Source organism: Peromyscus eremicus, chromosome 1 (genome assembly GCF_949786415.1).
Source record: "Peromyscus eremicus chromosome 1, PerEre_H2_v1, whole genome shotgun sequence".
NCBI classification, from domain to species: Eukaryota; Metazoa; Chordata; class Mammalia; order Rodentia; family Cricetidae; genus Peromyscus; species Peromyscus eremicus.
This window is the reverse complement of record NC_081416.1, coordinates 17,529,913-17,550,022: the sequence shown is the minus strand read 5'-3', so window position 1 is coordinate 17,550,022 and position 20,110 is coordinate 17,529,913. Positions and strand designations below refer to the sequence as shown.

Sequence of the window (20,110 nt, the reverse complement as noted above, 5' to 3'; positions counted from 1 at the left end):
TGCAGGAAGTGGGAATGGAGGAGTGGCAAAAGAGAAGAGAAACCTGGATGGGTGTGGTGTAGTCAAAAGGGAAGGGGCGGGAGTCTGCAAAGAAGAAACACAGGAAAGAGTGTCGGTGAGGAATCCCAGGAACATTTGTGGGGTATGAGGATGGAAAACACCACCTTCTGCCGGCCTACATGCTCAGATCCCTCCCTTCCCTCTCTGTGGATGCCAGGTGTTCAGAAAGCTAGACAATTATCCCTTCATCTACTAGAGAAGTGTTTGTTTTTCAAAGTGTCCAGTGGTGGGCTCCATAGTGGACAAGTGTAATTGTCCCCATTTTACAGCTGAGAAAACTGGGGTCTAGAGAAGCCTAGGGACTATGCAGGCAGAAGCAGCTTCTCCTTCCCGTAGGCTCTGTGTGTGTGTGTGTGTGTGTGTGTGTGTGTGTGTGTGTGTGTGTGTGTGTGTGTATGGTCCTTTTACAGCCCTCCTTGGGTGCCTGGGGTACCGGGGGTATTCAAGTCTGAGCCAGGATTATCCGGGTCTCCTTGATTCTTTTCCCATCTAGTTTCCTCTCTTTGGTCATAGTCCACCACTCCTACCCTGTGGGTCTGCTGGCCATGTTTTGACTATTTTTTTCACACACACCCTCCAATAGTTCAGTGGTCCACAGGCAGCCACCTGGCTGACCCGTGCCAACATGAGGCCAAGTGGTTTGTATTGTCGTTGCTCCTCAAAGGAGCTGTGAAGGACCCGGGAGGTTGCTAGGTCCTCTTATGTAGGGAAGCAGGGTTAAAGGGAGGAGGGGCCAAGGAGGAGAAAGGCTCAGCACGTGCGCACGGCCTCTACAGGACCAACAGACTAGGCGGGCGGGGCCAGCTGGCAGTCAGGACCCCCGGGATTCTTGTGGGGTGTCCAAATATTGGGAACAAAGGCGGGAAAAGAAGAGCGAGAGCAGGAGGGAGGGAGGGAGCAAGGGAGAGAGCGAGGAAGCAGAAATTAGGGGGTCTTAGATGAAAAAAAAAAGTAGCTTTAGGGAGAATGTGCTGTGGAGTGTGAAATTGCAGCCCATGGTGCTCCATATTGTACCAGAAGCTCTTCCAAAAAAAAAAAAAAATCCTCCAATGTGACCAGAAAGCCGGCTAGGCAGGGGGAGGGGCGCGTGGGGGGGGCAGCTGGCGGGAGCCGGTCAGGCGGGGCAGGAGAGGGGGCTCGGGGCGTTCACCCACTGCCAGGGATCTGGACCGCCTAGGGTACGCCCTCCAAGGACTCACTCGGAGGGCAAGTGGGCCGCGGGTGTGCGACCCAGAGTTTGATTGTAAGAACTTTTCTCTTTTCTTTTTGTTAGTGGATATGGGTGAGTTCCAAACGGCATAATCTAGAAAAGATACTGAGCTACCTAGTAGCTACAGCCTTCGCTTTCTCCCTCTTTCGATCCTGCTTTCCTTTGCTTCGAACTAGTTTTTTTCCCTCTTTCTTTCTTTTTTCTTTTCTTTTCTTTTTTTTTCCTGTCCCTTAATTCTAAACAGCAACCCCCTCCCCAACTTTAATGCATTTAATTTGGTCTGCGCTGTGGGGAGCATTTCCTGGGGAGATACGCTTAATTTCGGAATTTCTAATCCCCTCCGTCAGAGCTCAGGCCCTAGCTCCCCTCGCTACTCCCCAGGAGGGAGAAGGAGAAAGACAGGCCCAGGCCACGGGGGAGGGGCCCAGCTGGGATGCTCCGCTGCAGCCGGGGCCCCACCAGGTCTCCCGTAGCACAGCCACCTTTGAGAACTGCTTGAGACCCGGTGCCCAGTCCCAGGGTCAGAGCCCCGTGAGCAGAAGGGAGGCGGCCACGTCACTCTCTTTTCCATCCCGACAGAAAGTTCCTGGGCAGCAAACAAACCAAAACCCCAGCAAAAGAGTCATAAAAAGGGACCGGGGCAAGCGGGCATAGCAGACAGGATCCCCACTCACATTTGGCTTAGGCATAATCCGCCCAGAGACACATAGAAAGCTGAGGTATAAGTCACACGCGGCTCGGGACACCTTTGCATAAGTATATACAAGAGGGCCTTCTTATTGCGACCACAGCCTCCCGCACACTTAACACTCAAGCGGAGCAGGCCCGCTCCAGCAGAGAACCAGCTCGACCCTAGCTGGTCGGAAAGGGAGGAGGTAGGAGTGGGCCGCCAGGCGCCAAGCAAGCATGGCAGAGATGCGAGCGGAGAAGGCGAAGGAGCTGAGATCCACAAGGAAGATTTATTGGGCAGATCAGTTGCACAGAGGCGGCTAATGAAGCAAATCCCGAGATGGGTATCACAGCAACTCCCCAAAAGTTTATTTGCCTTTAAATTTCCGCAGGGAGGCGGGCGCCTTGTTTGAAGTGTAAATGCCCCTAGGTTGGGGTGGGGGTGGAAGGGCTGCTTTGAAAACACTAGAGAGAAAAGGTTCATTTAGAGGCAGACGAGGGAAAAGCAACCAACCCTGACAGGTCGGAGCCCTGGTTGTGTTTGGGGTTGGGTTGTTTTCTTTCTTTCTCTTTCCTCCCTTTCCTCTTCTTTCTTCTTTTCTTTTCCTACTCTTTCCCCTTCTGTTAGAGCCCATAGAAAAAGAAAAAGGACAGGAAAGGGGAGTCGGAGGGAGAGGCCAGCAAGGAGGGACATCTGCAGTTCAGCCCTTCGTGCTGAAGTCCAAAGCAGCAGGGCGGATTGCCTTTTGATTATCCAGATCCAGAAACCGACTGGGAAGCCGTGGGAGAGATGTCCCGGGAGCAAGGGGAGGAAGGTGTGCTGAAGCTTCTGAGGCTACCTGGAAATTAGACGATTAGTAGCCCTCATTCCTAAGAGGGTGTATACAAAGGGTACTGAAGGGTATGTGTGTGATGCAACTTCAAACACGCTTTACAAATTGTTAGTTCTCTTTACAAAATGCAAAGATCAACCCCACCCCTTGCATGTGAAAACGCTCACTGTCCATCTTCATACTTCATAGTATACGAAACAGAGGAATACACTGAGTTCTAGAAAAGTGTGACTTTCTGTGTGGATCGAGGGATTCCACTCATTTTTGTTTCTCCAACAGTTCAGACTTACCAAGACGTAACTTATGTATGCCCAACATATGGAGACCCAGACAAGGGCTCCTTTATGGGTTTCTCTCTATAGGAACCTTTTGAATGCTCCCCACCTCCAATTTTGAGGTTGCCAAGGTTATGCCAGTTACTACCACCTGAGAGGTCCTGGCTCCCCTGGTCGGGGAGCTGGCTTACTGTTTTCCCTTTTTAGTTCCCTACACGAAGTTAGTGCGGGTTCCTGGGGTTGTGAGGCCAAAGCAAACCCGCGAGCGCCATCTGCAGGCCTTGGGAGGAAGGCATTGGCTTTCCAGGCAGGACCCCTGAGCCTACAGCCTCCTGCCCAAGGGAATCTAGTCCTCAGCCCCAGGGAAGTGTCCGGGCGGTGGGGGACAGATGGGTAGGTGTTTTGTCTTGTTTTGTTTTGTTATTTTTTTTGTTTTTTACTTTCCAGCAGTTACTCTGCAATTGGATTAATCGGATCAGGATCAGGAATTTCCGGGAGACAGGGCAAAGGCCCAGGTCCCAGCGGACCCATCTCCCCAAGCAATGGAAAGCTCAGAATCCTGTGCAGCTGAGCCTGGCCTGAAACCCACTCAGAGTAAGGGCATCCTGGATTCTAGAACCAGGGTTCTAGATGCCCAGTAGGAGTCAGTCTGAGTCGGGCTGAGTCTGGTGGGTGCTTCCCCCCAATCCCAGCTACTGCTGAGGCTTTTGGGCCATAGGGACAGGGGCACGAATCCACTCACTGTCCTTCCTCTGGGCTCCAGGAGCTGCAGACAATGCCCAGAGTCTCGGGTCCGCCAGGCAAAAAAGCAGTGTTTGGCAGCTCGAGCTTCCCGGAGCCGCCCTTTCTCAGACCCAGGGAAGCCTGGGAGGAGGGAGCGAAGGGGGGAGAGAGAGAGTTAAAACATCAGCTGAAGTGCCAAGATGATTTATGAGACGAGGGAAAATATTTCATAAAGATCTCCCGGATATTCTGTACTTAACCAGTTAGGAGACAAAGGGCTTCTCTTGCCTAGTGCGTGCGAGAGGACCCCAGCGAACAGGGGAGCGAGCGCGGGTCAGGCTGCAGAGACTGGGCCAGCGGCTCGGATAGAAGCCGGGCCAGGCCGGCGTGCTGCGCCGGCTGCGCTCGCTCCGGATCCGCAGAGCTAGCGGCGGGCGGCGCTCAGCCGCGTCCACAGCCTCCTCTTCTCCCCAGCCGGGGAGAGAGAGCGTCTTGGTCCCGCCTTGGGCTGCTGCATCCTTTGCAGCCGGCAAGCCGCTGCGCACTGTCTCCCGGCCCAATCCCCTCCCTAGCTACCCGAGGGTCCAGGAGCCAAGTTCCCTGGCTCTCCTGCCGTCCGTTGGGTCCCACCAAGGCAGGTGGGTCCTAGCCAGAGGCCTCTAGTTTGAATCTAAACCAAGCCTTCTGGACTGCCCAGACTCCGGAGAGGGGGTGCGCGCCACCGCGTGTGGGACGGGAGGGGACAAACTGCTGGGCACTTTGCCCCGGAATGAGAATCAGGCGTGCGTGGATGGGAAGGTACCACAGGAGGGAAATGCGAAAGGGAAGGACCAGAGGTAAAGGGATGGAGGAAGGAAGACACAGGGAGGAGCGGAAGGGAACTCAGCGCTAAGGACAGCCGAGTTGGGACTAAGGATGCGGACCCGCGGGCGGTGGGATCTGCGGGCATTGGCCGGTGGATGGCAGGGCTGGGCGAGTTAGGACAGAGAGCCTGGCTTCGGGGCGCGGCGCGCTCGAAGGCCCTCTGTAGTTGCCTGAATATTCATTAGGCTGGCCGCTCTTTATCCTTATCTAACGTTTATCTTCTCGGCGAGTTTCGTTTCTCAGTGTAGTTTTAATCCCGGGCTCCTAGTCCTCCTCCCCCTGGCCCGCTCCTCACCCTCCCTCTTCCTTCGCCCGCTGCTCCCTCCCGTTTCCCCCTCCCCGGCCCTCCCCTCGCCGGCACCGGAGTGACAGGCGCGGGGCCCTCCTTGCCGAAGCTCGGGGCTCCGGCGCTGGCGAATCACAGAGTGGTGGAATCTATTGCCTTTGTCTGACAAGTCATCCATCTCCCGGCGCGGGGAGGAGGAGGGGGTCTGGAGGGGGCTTTGCAGCTTTTAGAGAGACACACACCGGGAGCCCAGGCTCCAGTCTCCGGCCGAGTCTTCTTGCAGCCGCAACCCACCTGGGGCCAGCACAGCGCTGCGGGCGCCGCTCGGCTCCTCGGCTGCCTCCCTCCCTCCTGGCCCTCCGGCCGCCGCGGCGTGCGCCTGCCTTTTCCGGGGGCGGGGGCCGGCTCGCACGCTCCCCTCCCGCGGGCGCCCGCTTGGACATCCCGGGGATTGCTACTTCTCTGCCAACTTCGCCAACTCGCCGGCACTTGGAGCGGCCCGGCTCCCCTCCCGGCGCCCTCGGGCCGCCCCTGCCCTGAGCCCTCTCTGTTCAGAGCCTCTCCGGCCACCGGGTTCCAGGGGAGCTGAGTGAGCCGTCTTCCCCACCCGGCCTCAGCTCCGGCCGCAGCTGGCTCGCGAGCCATGCGCCCCCTGTGCCCCCTGGCCCAGCCCGTCGCCCGGGGGCTGCTTTACTGACTGCCCAGCCGCGTGCCCCGACGGTGGCAAGTTGCAGCCGCTGCGGCTGCAAACCCCGGCGGGCCCGGAGGAGTCCCGGCGGGGAGCGCAGCGCGGCGCCCCCCGCCCTCGCGTGCCCCGCAGCAGCCGGGCGCCCGCTCACCCTCCCTCCCCCACCGTCCCTTCCTTTTCTCCTCAAGTCCTGAAGTTGAGTTTGAGAGGCGACACGGCGGCGGCGGCCGCGCTGCTCCCGCTCCTCTGCCTCCCCATGGATATGCACTGCAAAGCAGACCCCTTCTCCGCGATGCACCGTGAGTACCGGCGCCCGGCTCTTGTCTCGGTTCCAAACCCATCTAGCCCCAGCGCGGCCCGGCCCCCTGCGCTCAGAGGCTCCTAGAGGCCACACTGGCTTTCCCCCCGGCCCTTCCTTTTGCCTTCTGCCTATTTCTCTAACCTAGTGTTTCTCATGCCTTCGGCCACGCTCTCTTCTGCTTTTTACCACCCCATGCTCATCGTTCTGTCTGCCTTTCTACCTCCCCTAGTGCTTCACCTGCTTGCTCTTTCCACCTGCTCCTCCTTACCTTGCGGGATCCATAGCCCTGGGCCCAGGTTCCAGCCTCCCACTACTCCCTAGCCTTTGCCCTGGACTGGACTGGAGGATTAATTGTCAGTTTTCGGGCTCTCTCTCTCTCTCTCTCTCTCTCTCTCTCTCTCTCTCTCTCTTTCTCTCTCTCTCCTCTCCCTCCTCTCGTGTCTACCTTTCTCAAACTTAGAGCTGTGGCTGATCAGGAGGAGGCTCCTAGCTTGAGCAGCCTCGGTGTCTGGACGGCTATGGAGAAGCTCCTGGGGGTGTGACCCCCTTCTGAGCCTCAGCTCACAGCCTCTCTGGTTCCTTCCAGCCTAGTGGGGCTTGTTTGAAATATTTCCGTGCTCTCTCTTTCACCCTCTCCTCTCCGCCCTCCCTTCCCTTCCAGCTAGGAGCCCGAGATTGGCAGGAGAAGGTAGTCACTTTTCTTGGCTTTGCCCAGGGAGGTGATCATTCTAAAAACAAGAGGTTTTGAGAAATCAAAGTCAGGAAGAAAGCGAGTAGTAGAGCCTTCCAAGCCAGCTCCTGGACGCTCTGCGTTCTGGAGACTCCCTTGCCTGCCTCCACTCCCCGTTGAGGACCATGCAGCCAGCGCCCTGGCCAGGGGGTCAGCAAGAATGGAAAAATGAGAGGCAAGGAACAAAAGAAAGACAACCGCTAAAGCTGAGGAGAAAGGAAAGAGAAACCAAAACGAGGGGAAATCAAGGAAAGAAAATTGAAAGGATGTTATGGGGGGAAGAAACAGGAAGACAGGAAACGAGGAGGATGTCTTAATGAATTTTGAATTTATCTAATTCATGCCAGGTCTTTAACTTGGAAAACTATTTGTCAGGTATCTTCCTTTGCTTAAAAAGATAAATAATATTCTAAGTAGAAAACCCTCCCCATCTATAGATTAATAATTAAGGATAATTTGTAACTTTCCACAAGGTAACTTTTTAGACCTAGCCTCGATCTCTGCTTTAAATGTGATCCAATAAGACAGTCGTGTTTTGTTTATTCGTTTCCTAAGCACACATTTAACTTTATGGGACAATAATAATAATAAAAAAAACCCTCCTGGAATAAAATACAGTTCCCGAAATGATTTCTAGGTAAAGGAAACCCAAGCCAGGGACTTCGGGCAGCTGCGGGTGTCTCCGGCGGCCGGGAAGCCTAGCTCTTTTCGAGGGAATGAAACCGAGTCTACACGCCGGTTCACCAAGGCGGCTGGCCTGTCTCAGCCCGGCTGCCACTGCCTAGCTCAGTTTTTTTGAGAATTGCTTCCGGGACGCTCCAGTCAGAGCCAGTCTCAGGGAACCACTTCGAAACCAAAAAGATAGCAAAGGCAGCAGAAGGCAGTGGAAGGAAGGGAGAGGGGCACTGCGCAGGCAAGCAAGGCCGCCGACTGGCGGGCGAGCAGCTACACAGCCCGGGTCGGCGCCCTCGGCAGTAGCACATTCCGGGCCTGATTCAGCGCGGATCCTCCGCAGACCATCGGCCCTGAACGCCAGCCGATTGCCGGTTGCAATCCCCTTCCCATATATTGGGGCAGAGGGGCCGGGCCCGGAGCCCGGTGAGGCTGAATTATTCATCTTTAATCTGCCCGCAGCTGCCGCCTTTTCATACCGGTAACGCGAGTTCTCCCGGGGCCTAAATTATTGATGGTCGGGGTATGTAGGGAGGGGAGGGGGAGGGGAGAAGAGTGGGACCAAGGATGGGGAGGACATGGGGATGGGGATGTAAGATAAGAAGAGGTTCCGGCCTCCCGGAACCACTCCATTAGAGGCCTCTGGCCAGGGTGTTCTCCCACGCTTGTGTTGATTTCCCCAGAATGAGATGGTTGCAGATGAAGGGGGCGCGAGATGTGCCCGCTTTCTCCGAAACTCGCTTGAGGCCGTGGGGCAGTGGCTGCAGGTTGCCGACCTTGTCTGGCCAGACACTGCGGCTACAAGTCTCTGCGTTAGCTTGCTGAGTAACTGAAGCTGTAGGTTAATCGCACTGGGTGCAGGATTTCCAGGCTGCTTTAGGCCGCGGAAAATGGGGCAGTCTGCAGCGGCCTCCAGCCTGGCACCCGGTGGCTTTCTTGGCTTCCAGGTTGGGAGCTCCCGCCTAGTTGGACTGGAAACCAAGGGCTCTGCTCTGACCGGTGGAACATCGGTCCTTACGGTTGGATTTCCTAGGCAGCTGCCGAGGTCTGAGAGGGGTCAGAGGGTCCCGAACTGGTTTAGACAGCAACACCGAGTGCCTCTGAGTCCTAAGCCCGCAGGTGCGGTCCCTACCATGCCATCTGGGGTTGGGGGAGACTCCGGGGTCCCCAGCTGGCAGCAGCGTGGTAGGCAAGCGAACCCCAGCACCCTGCGTTCTTCAGCGGCTGCCGGGAAGCGCGAGACTCTTAGCCGCCTCGCGGTCTCAGAGCGCAACGGATCCCGAATCACTACCCCTTCTGCCGTTCCTTCTCCACCTAGATTTCTTCCTACCTTAGCCATTAGGGATGCAGAGGGGGAAATATGGTTCAAAATACCCGAAGACAGAAAACACAGAAGGAAGAAAGAACTTCCAATAAAAACAAAACGGAAAAACAGGGAAAGAGGAAACCATACAATTACAATTAAAAATAGATACAAGGGGAGAGGTAGGCAGCGAAGGTGAAAAGGGGGTGCGTTTGACTTAGTCCCTCTCTACACTGAGGACTCCGCTGAGCTGAGTCAAGAGGACCCCGACCCTCCAAAATCATCTAGCTTCCAAGCCCTTGTGATACCCAAGCCGCACCTAGCCTGCGGCGCAGGCGGGTTCCTAGCCCGCAGCAGTACTGTCCCTGGCCCGGTGCATCCTCTCCCTAGCTCCCTGCTTTCATCCCTACTAACATTATTCCCTTTTGTCGTTTTTTTTCCCTCTCCATTTTTCGCCTCTCCTCTCTCTCCTGGCTCCTCTGCTCTTCCTGTACTTTCTCCTTTGCAGCGCACTAGTCTGAGGGGCGGGTTCTTCCCCAGTCCAGCTTCTCAGTTCCTACAGCTAGCCTGGGGTTCTGATATCTAATCCTCCTCTCTCCTGCACGCCCACCAAGCCGCCTTTCTCCCCGAGTCCCCCCGGGATATGCCCCTTAGCCCTGCCTGCTCCCTTCGCACGTGCCGGGGCCTCGGACCCTGACTAATGGCCGGTCCCTGCTGTGTGTGGGGTGTTGTGTTTTTTTCTTGTCTCTCCCCAGCAGGGCACGGGGGTGTGAACCAGCTCGGGGGGGTGTTTGTGAACGGCCGGCCCCTACCCGACGTGGTGCGGCAGCGCATCGTGGAGCTGGCCCACCAGGGTGTGCGGCCCTGTGACATCTCGCGGCAGCTGCGGGTCAGCCATGGCTGTGTCAGCAAAATCCTGGGCAGGTGAGGGCTGGGTGCTGCCTCCCTTCCCAGCTGAGGCTTTAGTTAAAAGTTGAGATGCCGGGCAGGAAAGGAAGGTCCGGACTTGAAGGGATTTAAAAGACTGGCTTGCCCCTTTTTTGAGGCGGGCATTCAAGTGATGCTAGGCCTTGGAGTGAGGATGGAGTAGCGTCTACCCAGCGTAACCCAGCTCCGGGGGGCCTTCGAGGAAGGCAGCTACATTCTGAAAAGGAGGGATTCCCCCCCCCCCCAGCTAATCAATGTGAATGGGGGTGGAAGAAGGGGGTCCCAAGATGAGAAAATGCAGCATTAGGAAGGCTAAAAGAGGGTTCAGATTCCAAAGCGACCCTGTGCTTCAGGTGGAATCAGCTCTCCCAGCATGGGTCCTTCTCTGCTTCCCAAACGGAAGGCCAGACTTCCATTCCCGGGGTACCCGCTCTAGCCACTCTCCACGCCTAGCTACTATGCCCGTTTCCACGCTAGTCACCACCTTCTGGAGTCTGCTCAGCTACACAGGGCCTTTTTCCCTTCACGCTGATGCCTAGGGAGGGAGAGCGGCTTAGCAGCTCTGGAGCTTGCAGCCCCCCTGCCTTGCCACCACCGGCTTCTTGCTGACCCCGACGGCCTTCCTGGCCCAGGTACTACGAGACTGGCAGCATCAAGCCTGGAGTGATTGGTGGCTCTAAGCCCAAGGTGGCAACGCCCAAAGTGGTGGACAAGATTGCTGAATACAAGCGACAGAACCCGACTATGTTCGCCTGGGAGATCCGGGACCGGCTGCTAGCGGAGGGCATCTGCGACAATGACACGGTTCCCAGCGTCTCATCCATCAACAGGTGAGCAAAGCCCCCCTGGGCCTGGAGGGCAGGACTCCAGTTCCCTGTTCCTGCCTGTTGGGTCGTCTCCCAGGGCCCATCCTTGCTCTGTCCAGCCCCTACCCTTCCTTCCAGCTCCCAGCCTGAAGTCTTTGGGCAAGGAAAATGGACCTGAGAGGCAGAAATAGACAGACAGACAGACAGGGCTCTTTCCAATTCAGAGCTGGGTTTTCCCTGCCAGGCTTCTCCCGCCGGTGTCCTGAAAATGAATCCAAGTGTTTGTGGTAATTAAGACTCCAAGATTACCCGCCTCGGGATCTAGAGACAATCACAGCCCATAGCAAAGCTTTTAAAATGACCACTGTCTATTCACCGCTTCCAAACAGACTTTTCTTTCTAAAGTCATGTACCCTTCCCCAGGGGCAGCCAGAACCCTGACTCCTTTACCCCTTCAGCCAGCTCCCACAAAGCTTGCCTCCCAGGAGCCCAGGTCTTGCTAGCCAGCTCCACACAAATTTCCGGCCGAGAAGCACTGGCATCCAGGCCTGCAGAGCAGATGCCAGCCACCAGCCAGGACTTGGCAGAGAGTAGAGGAGCTGGACAAGGACTGGGATGCCAGGCAGGGAGTGAGAGCTGGGTCCCCGTGGCTGACTCTTGGGAGATGCCCCCACCACCAAGCATGCCTATCTTGAGGCTGAAACCTTTTCCATAATGATGGGTCCAGACACTAGGACCATGCAAGCTCTAGTCAGTTCAACTTGCAGGGTACTTAGGTCTCTTAAGCCCCAGGTCGCTCTGGAGTGCTATCTGGGAGGACCACAAGGTTATGCTTTATGCATGTGTACCCCAGCCAGTGTGTGCCAGGGTATCAGTCTGGGGTGACCTCAGAACACTCAGGCCGTACTAAATCCCAGGATCCCAAACTGTAGCTGCAGAACTGTTACAGTCCGACCATTGTCTGCAGAGATTCAGGACTGCCAGAGTCACACTCCAGCCAGAAGCAGGTCCCCCCGTTCTCAGGCACCCCCACACGAGAAGATAGCTAAGAGTTTCATACTCTGTTATTCTTTGAAACTCTTCACAGGCCCATTATCAGGACAACTAATAATTCAGATGGTGTTTCTTTCTGCAACCAGCATTACGTATCTTTTTTTAATATTTTGCAAATGATATGGAATTATCCCAAATCATCCTGAAAACAGCAGGTAAAATTAGCTGGTAGAATGTACCTTGGCTAAAGGAGATTCCCTCCGCCACACTCATGTTGTAACGTACTGCAAGGCGACCCCAGAAATTATCCCAGTGTGTGCCATCTGTATTAAAATGGTGATTCAGTTATGAACAGGGTAACATAATACTGATCGGCTAATTATACACCCTCCGAAACTCTCCAGCTCCCTGGGCCTGGCTCAGCTAGGTACTGGAAATGTGTGGCTGTTTGACATTTAGACACTTTCCAAAAGAGCTGGAGAAAAACACTGGGTGTTTTGAGAAAGCAATAAGGGCTTTGCATTTAAAAGTCAAGAGGCTGGGGAAGCTTGGGTATTGAGGCAGGTGTGACAGGGAGGGGAGGGGACAATGCTTTTTTTTTTTCTTTCCTCTTTTTTTCCTGAACCACTCAGAGACTTTGCCTCTAGACCTGGTGGTGGTCCTTGCAGCGGTGAGTTAGAACTGAGGTCTTGGCAGGACAGAAGCAGAGCCAAGAGTAGCTGAGAGGAGAAGTGATGTCACTGGGCTGGGGAGCGGTGCCCTGGGGACTATTTTGGAGATACACCTATTGTCTGTGATGGGAATTGCAAGCTTTGGGAGAGACCAAGACATATATTGTTACAGTGATTTGCTTCATTTGGGTCTGGTGCGGTGGCGGCCTCACCAACACCCTCTCTGTCCGCTCCCCCTCCAACACATATCCATGGATGATTGGGCTATTTTTAAAGCTAGTTTAGGCACAAGTTTGAAAAGTTTCATCCTGAAAAGAAGTCCTAGAGTACAGAGGACAAGTGACCCTAACATCAAATCCCAGAGGTCTGAAGGTGCACCTACCAAATTGGAAGAAAGTAGACTAGCTGGTTGCCCCTGAGATGAGCTTTAGGGAAAGAACGGCCTGAGCCCGACCACTCTGACAGTCGCAGAGGCTGTTGGCCACAGGGTCCTGTTCCCTAAGGTACACACAGGCTTCCTTTGGGTGTGGAGAAAGAGGCATTTCTGGGTAGGTGTTTGCTGAAGGTGAATGGAGCACGAGCACAGGAGCAGGGAAGCCACCCACCAACAGCAGAGCCCTGGCTACGCAGTTAGGCGTCAAGGCTTGGTTTGTCAACAGGATCTATCAGGCTGTTTTTAATTTTGCTTTGGGAGGAATCCTCCCATGGTTGATACTTTGGAAAAATTGGTTGGGGCTTCTCAGTGTGTCAGTGGGACACATTTGGGCACCCCAATCATCAATATCATTCCTGTGGGTACTCTGCCCTGAAGGGGAAGGTTCTTCTGGAGTGGTGTTTCTTGCAAATGCTTGATAAAGGCGTGGCATTCCTGCAGGTGCTGGTTGTATCAGGAACTTGGGCCTTTCTGTTTGAGGATTCTCACTCACTGTAGGAAGCAGCTGGAGATTTCCCTGTGTGTAGAGAATGATATGCATTGGGAAGTGGGGAGTGCCTGAGTGCAGAGCTTGGGGGATGGTAGGGTGTCCATCTGTGTTGCTGTTGTTGTTGATGTATACATATACGTACACACACATATATATGTACATACATACCTGTCCCAAGTAAGGGTGCTCAGGAGCCAACGTTGGCAAGAAAGGAAGTCTACACCTGCTCACCCACCTGAGCCAAAGGTTTTCGTCTTCTCCTCCCCCAAACAGATGCTGTCGCCGCACTTGAAATATGCTGTTATGGCTATAAACTAAATTGCTTTTCATGCTTTAAAAATGGTTTTGGCATTCTCTGATCCCCTCACAATAAAGCCCTGGCTGTCCGACCTGAGTTCTCCCCTGGCAGATCCTCATAGAAATGCCTCTCTGGGCCAAAGGTGTGGTAGGGAACCATCCACACCTAGAGACCATTGGCTAAAATCTTAGCTCTGACCAGGTCATGGGATTTACTGAATCATTGTAAATATTGGGCTTCTTACAGCTGAGTACGAAGTTGCCAGCCCTTCAGCTTGTGTGGCACCACTGTTGGGGACAGTGTTTGTAAACAGGTGACTTTAGATTGAAACCTGGCATGGGAAATGACCTGTGGGCAGGGTAGAGATGGAAGATCCACGTTCTAAAAGAGGAGGAAAGTTGCCTGGTCAGGTTGAGTTATTGACGAAGCACGGAGGATTTTCCTGATGATACATCTGAGTCTTCAGGTTGGCCTGTTGCCCTGGGTAGAGACCACTTCTTTGGGAGAACAGCAGGAACTCCAAGTGCAGTCTAGGGCTACTGAAGACTCTCTGGGTGTGGTCTTGAGGCTAGTCAACACTTTTAGGGGTCAAGGACTCTGTACCCTTAGATCCTTGCAGTGGACCCTTGGGGCTCACCCATCACCACCCCTTCATTCTTCCTTAGCCTGTTTGGCTTGAAGTGAGCACGTTCCTCCAGTAGCAGCACTGACTTCGAGAAGACCCTAGCCTCAGGGCTGTGTGAAGCACTGCCAGTTGGGTCACCCCTGTGTCCCCTGCTGTGCCATTCTCAGACATTGTCACTGGTCTGGGGTGGGCAGTGGTCTACCACTTGTTTTCCCAAGTAAGCTGATAGTCACTGATCACAGCCATGGGAATTCTGGAGACACATTGTAGAGCAAGCAACATGTCTGCTTCTGCCTCTGAGACTCAGATCTAGATCCCCGGCCGGGATTTGACTCTTGGACCAGGCTTGGCATGGAAGCTAGGGCAGAGGGGTGGCAGTGCTCGCCACGTCTCTCAGATCTTCGAGGTTGCTTATTGGTCACCACTGTTGGTGACAGAGAGTCAGGGTGAGTCAGTGGGCTAAGACAAAGGCTTCATCCCAAAGAGGGATGAGAAAAATAAGGGACTCTAGGCCTCTCAGATAGGGGCTGCAAGTAGCATCTTCTCCGTGGTTTCTGTTTCAAAGCCATGCTCGCCCATTTTTCCTAGAGAGAGTCTCTGCTGTTCTGCTCGCCCATACTTAGAGAGGCATGTGAGACAGGCATGGCTGTTGATCTGTTTCTTGTGTTTTTAATGTTTCACATTTCACCTTTATTTATTGTGTGTATGTGTGTGTGTGCATGTGTGTGTGTGTGTGTGTGTATGTGTGTGTGTTGCACACCTAGCACAGTACTCAGGTGGAGGTCAGAGGACAGCTTGCAAGAGCTGACACTCTCCTTCTATCACGTGGGTTCTGGGATTGAATTTAGAAGATTGTTTTGGGCTTCCGGGTCTGACGATCCCCTGGTGGTTGGCTCATGGGTTTCCACTGGTTGGGTGCCTTGAGTTCCTACCTCAGCTGGCAACTTTTGAGAAGTAAGGATGAGGGGTTATCTTAAAAACTCCAGGTTGGGTTTAGAAGGTGATGTAAAGAGGAAAAGAGAGGGTGAACCCCAAAATAAACAAATAAAGTCCCAACTTTCTGAGAACTCAATAAAGCAATCACATCAAATATGAAGAGGCATAAATCTTGTGTCTGCACAGGTAACCCTACTGGATTGCTTTTATTATCGCTCAGGCTGACTCCATTTATTACCATCCACAGCCCGAGCAAAGGAGACTGCGTGGAGGGTGGTCTCTGGTGCAATCCTACACCCTGGGAGGCAACAATCAGCCCATACAGCCAGGGATTTCGATGGGAGCCAGGAAGGGCCCATCTGTCTGCATGAAACCAATCAATAACTCTGTAACCAGAGCCCTTGTCACAGGGAAATGGACAACACAACAGTTCAATAGAGGGGCCACGAGGGGAACTAGCCAAGTGGGGATGGTGCCAGGCAGGAACAGCTCCTTGAGAAGGGAAGCAGGGGGTCCTGGAGAAGGAGAGGCTGGGAAGGCAGGGCTGCGCATGCTTACTGGCACAGGCAAGGCTTGCTGCCTCATCAACCTCAGGAGGGAGAGGCAACGTTGGATGTTGGGGTGGTGGGCACACGTGCTCTAGAGGGCGGCTGGGGAGTGGGTGTGTGGTACTCAGAGGGTGGCACGATTGCTAACATGATGGGATAGACTCGAGGACCAGATCATCACAGCCTTAGAGAGAAAAGCAGTAGCAACCAGCAGAGATGAGTCATTCTCCCCAAAGCCTGCACTCTGGAGAGGGGGTTCCCATGAGCCCATAGGGGACGGAGGCCCTGCGACTGAAGAAGGAATACTTTAACCCAGGGGCCCATTGTCCACTCCCAGCTTCCTACAGCAGCAGACCCGGCTACGTGGCAGGGCCTTGGTACTCAGGGCTTCCCTGAGCCCCTCCTTGATGCTATCTGGGGCTGCATTGCAGTTCTCCCATTAAGAGGAGAATGTACACATTGAGAAGAAGCCACTTTCCATGTCCTTAAAAGACTCCAGTAGACAGCGCCCAACTGACCTGCCAATTTTCTAGATTACTGTTGTGTCTTTTCATACCTCCTTCCCCATCAGACTAGATGTCCAGAACTCAGGTTCACAGGGTGGAGGCATCTATGGTCAATGAAGCGCCCCGAGAAGGCAGAAGGGTTCCTGAAACCTGAAGACTGGTGCCTCTCAACCAGTACCCAAGTAAGGGAAACATTAGTTGGAGAGAGGTTGTCTCCTGGAATTATCTGCCGCCACCGGGCAGAGACGCTTTCCTCTTGTCGGTCATGTTTTGGGGTTCGATGCTCTCGAGGTGCAGGTAGAATGTATGCACCATGGTATATAGGAGTAAAGGCTGTTACCTTCTGTGTGGGAGACTGTGCATGCTTGTGTGTCTACCTCTATCTACCCTTAGGTCCAGGTCTCTGAGGTCAAGAGAACAAAGAAAACAGTCCCTGGTATGTGACCTGTTGTTACAGTACAAGGCTGGGCACCTTGTCCTTGGCTCAGATGGTTAATCACAAGTCAGTCATTTGGGTTATTGCCTGGAGTGGTAACAGCCATAGAGTTGGGCTGAAGGTGGTTCCACTTCACAGTTTAGACAATCTGGGGTCAAGTTTTCCATCATGTTTTGTTTATCTTACAATATTCCCTCAGTCCAGTTAACCCCAATGCAAGAGTCTTTGCCGCTGTGGCGACACCTTTGTGATGGAGACTTTTGTGATCACATGTTCATCCTTACTTTGACATGAGCCCAAGCCCTGTTGGCAGGACTGGTTAGAGACCAGTCAAATCAGTAGCCAAGACTATGCTCTTCCAGATACATACTTTTCCCCCAAACTGTGATCCATAACCAGGCATGAAGGTGCATACCTTTGATCACAGCAGAGGCAGGCAGATCTCCATGAGTTCAAGGCCAGCCTGGTCTATAGAATGAGACCCTGTCTCAAACAAGCAAGTAAAACCAACCCCCCCCCACCCCCAACACACACACACATTGTGATTCAGGGAACCACAGGCCAGGATACCCAGCGTGAAGCATGGCAGTAACAGGGGCTGGATAGTTGGCTTAGTGGTTAAGGGCACTGGTTGCTCTTCCAGAGGTCCTGAATTCAGCACCCACGTGGCAGCTCACAACTGTCTGTAATTCCAGTTCCAGGGGATCTGATACCTTCACACCAATGCACATAAAATAAGTTTAAATAAATTATTAAAAAAAAACAGTAGTATATAGTTATGAACATAGCTTTCTCTGTTGGGCCCAGGCCCAGACTCCAGATCCTTCCCAGGTACTAGGGAACAAGGATGATTCAAGATGAGAAATTAAATACATGGTAGAACTGGAGAAGGCTTTGAAGACAGACAGGGCTCAGTGTCAAAGGCAGTGACTTGGGAACTTCTTAGAAGGCTTGGCAAGGGAGCTGCTGGCCTATGAGAAGGGGGAAAAATGGCCTGACCTGAAGAAGAAAGAGTAGGCCCCCCTGTATCCAAGAAACTGCCAGGTAGGAAGCAAGGCACGTGGAAGGGGGGCAGATGGGAGTGGTCGTTTAGCCCAGTTCCACTCACAGCTTATTCGAGCCATGGAAATATCAGGACCTTTTCTTGTGTTTCTTGAGTGACAAGGGGATGAGAAGATATTTTGTGTGGCAATATGGTGAGAAGGCGGTTTATGTTGAGAGAGAGACAGAGAAAAAAGGATTAAGAGTGCCATGGTCATCTCTTCCAGAGAACTTGGCTTTGGATGCAAGGGTAAGGAAAGTAGAGCCCCAAAGTCCAAGCTGGTGTGTGCCCAGAGCAATGATGGACATGTGTGTAGCCACGGGGGTCACAAACAGTGTTTTCAGGGCCCTGGCAGAAAAGGTACATGGATGGCTACAGGAGCTGGAGAGCATGGGCCCAACCTACGGGCCTTGATACAGAGAAAGTTTTCACATTTATTATTGTTTGTGTGTGGATGTGTGTGGATGATGAGGTCTGAAGACAGCTTTTGAGAGTTGATTCTGTCCTTTTTATTCTACCTTTCTTCCACTCCATTTTAGTGCTCTGTGTGTGTGTGTGTGTGTGTGTGTGTGTGTGTGTGTGTGTGTGTAGGCTAAAGGTTAACATCAGGAAACATCCTCCATAGCTTCCCATCTTATTCATTGAGGAAAGGTCTCTCAATCAAACCCAGAGCTTGCTGATATGATTGGTCTTGCTAGTCAGCTTTCTCTGGGGATCCTATCTCTGTCTTCTGAGGTTGGAACTGCAGGTGGGCCGCTGTTCCTACTCAGCATTTATGTGGGTTCTGGGAATCTCAGTTCTCTGGTTCTCACACTTGCACAGGAAACTCTTTAACCACTGAGGCATCTCCCCAGCCTCCCCTCCCTCCTCGTCAGTTCTAGCGATTGAAGTCGGGTTTTCAGGCTTGCATGGCCAGTGCCTTTACCCGGTGGGCCATCTTGCAGGACCCCAAAAGACAAATTTTACCAGCTCAGTGCTAGGCAAACAAAGCACACGTTGGGTCCGGTTCTATCTTGGCCAGCAGTCGGCAGCCTCTGGTCCGTGTAACTCCGTACACTGCTGATCTCTGCTTTAGGAAAGAGCAGTGACCTCAGAGCAGGCGTGAGGGGACCAACATTTCCCTTGCACCTTCGTACACAAGCTTCTGGGGATGTCATGGGAGATGGTAGGACTCCTTCTAGCTGGAGGAGTTGGGGAGTCATGGGTGATGAGGGGAGCAGCAGATGTGAGGCAGACACAGGCATGATGGAGGAGAAGAGAAGGTAGAGGATGAAGAGGTTGGGGAGCTCCCTTGGTCTGGATGGTATTGGGGACTGGAGGGCAGAGAATGCAGCTACAGTTGAGAAGGGGGACAGGATACCACAATCCAAATAAGGGACATTTGGTCCTCTGAAGCATTTTAGATACAGTTAGGGAAAGTCAGTGTCCAGGGTAGCTGGCAGTTCAGACTGGTGGCATTCTGAGGAGCCTAGAAGTGACAAAGAGAAAAGGAGACACCAGCTGGGGAGAAGTGTCCCACATGAGGGTGCGACAGAGGAAGTGATATTGCAGGCAAGTCCTCAAGGTCAGAGTTTCTCTGTCCTTTCTAAGAGAGAGCTACGGGAACGTGAACATGGCTGTGACCACCTGCCCCTCAGCATACTGCGTATCCCTGGCAGTGAGTGTGGCTGTCATTGGCAGGCCCAGGAAAAGCATGAGAGAGGTCAGGAAGAAGGCAGGGTGGTCCCTGCTCTCTGGGGCTCCACAGTAGAGTCCCCTCTACCCTGCTACCCGGAGATTAGGGCCACACTGCTCCAGACTTCCTGCTATGCTTGTCTTCAGGCCTGTCTGACCATGGTGAGCTCCCTCTGCAGTGGCCTGAGAGCAGGGAAAGCTGGGGGAACGTGCCAGGCTTTTCCTGGCAGGCTCCGCAGCAGGGCAGCTGGCTGGAAAGGGAGCAGTGTTCACCTTGCAGGCACAGCGGAGAAATACGAGGAAGGATGTGGTGACCCGGGAGAGAGAGCAGGGCATAAAGGGACAGCAAAGGGTTCCCAGAGTTCAAACAGATGACATCTAGCCAGTACCGGGGGTGCCTTTCCTGATTCTGGTGCTCCCTCTTGGCCCTGGAGTTTTTGTGGGTCCAGATGCCCAGTCCATACCTGTCAGGCAAGGGAAGGAGCTCAGGAGCCTTGCGGACCCTGTTGGGTCTGATGGATCACTGAGATAGTCAGGCACAAGTACCTCATTTTGTCCCGTGTGCTGGCAGCCTTTGTCTTACTTCAAGGCTCATCGTATCCTGAGAGGAGCTGATAGCCCTGGCCTGGGGGCCTCGTGTGGCTCTGTTTTAGAGACTATGGAGGCTGGTGGTTTCTAGCTAAGCCTGGCTTTCACAGCCTGGGAGGCTGGCCTAGCATCTCTGGGAGCTCTCAGAAGTCAGGCTTGTCAGACCGGGAGCTGGTGGTTTCTTTATTCAGAAAGCTCCTGGCTGGCTGAACTGTTTGGTCCCCAAGCGAGAATCCCTGCCATCGCTTGGATAGTCTGCTCATTCAGGATGTTGCTGAATGCTGTCCAGAGAGGGAGGGTTCAAGGGGACAATAGATGTCCTAGTGAGTCAATAGGTAAGGATCAGGTCAGGTCTACAAAGGGTTCTGACATGATCTGTGAGCACACCTGTATCTGGGAAGTGTGGGCCCAGGTGAGATCAGGGCACATTTGCTCTGTTGGAAGTGGGTGTCACCTGTGGGTGGCCATAGCACTGGTTGACCTCAGAGGCAGCCTGGGTATGGGTGAGACCAAAGGTCAGGAT

General features: G+C 53.7%; 1 protein-coding gene across 3 annotated transcripts in view; it reads left to right on the top strand.

The window, feature by feature from the left end:
- Positions 1–5,738: 5,738 nt before the first annotated feature.
- Positions 5,739–20,110, top strand: part of Pax2 (paired box 2) — an 81,298-nt gene continuing 66,926 nt past the window's right edge. For 2 of the 3 annotated variants that reach the window (XM_059257515.1, XM_059257506.1), the window contains exons 1-3: positions 5,739–5,907; positions 9,370–9,538; positions 10,174–10,371. In XM_059257515.1, the coding sequence (XP_059113498.1) occupies positions 5,865–5,907; positions 9,370–9,538; positions 10,174–10,371 (410 nt within the window). In that variant the 5' untranslated portion in view covers positions 5,739–5,864. The remainder of the gene's footprint in view (positions 5,908–9,369; positions 9,539–10,173; positions 10,372–20,110) is intronic. The other variant, XM_059257524.1, reaches the window with a different exon arrangement.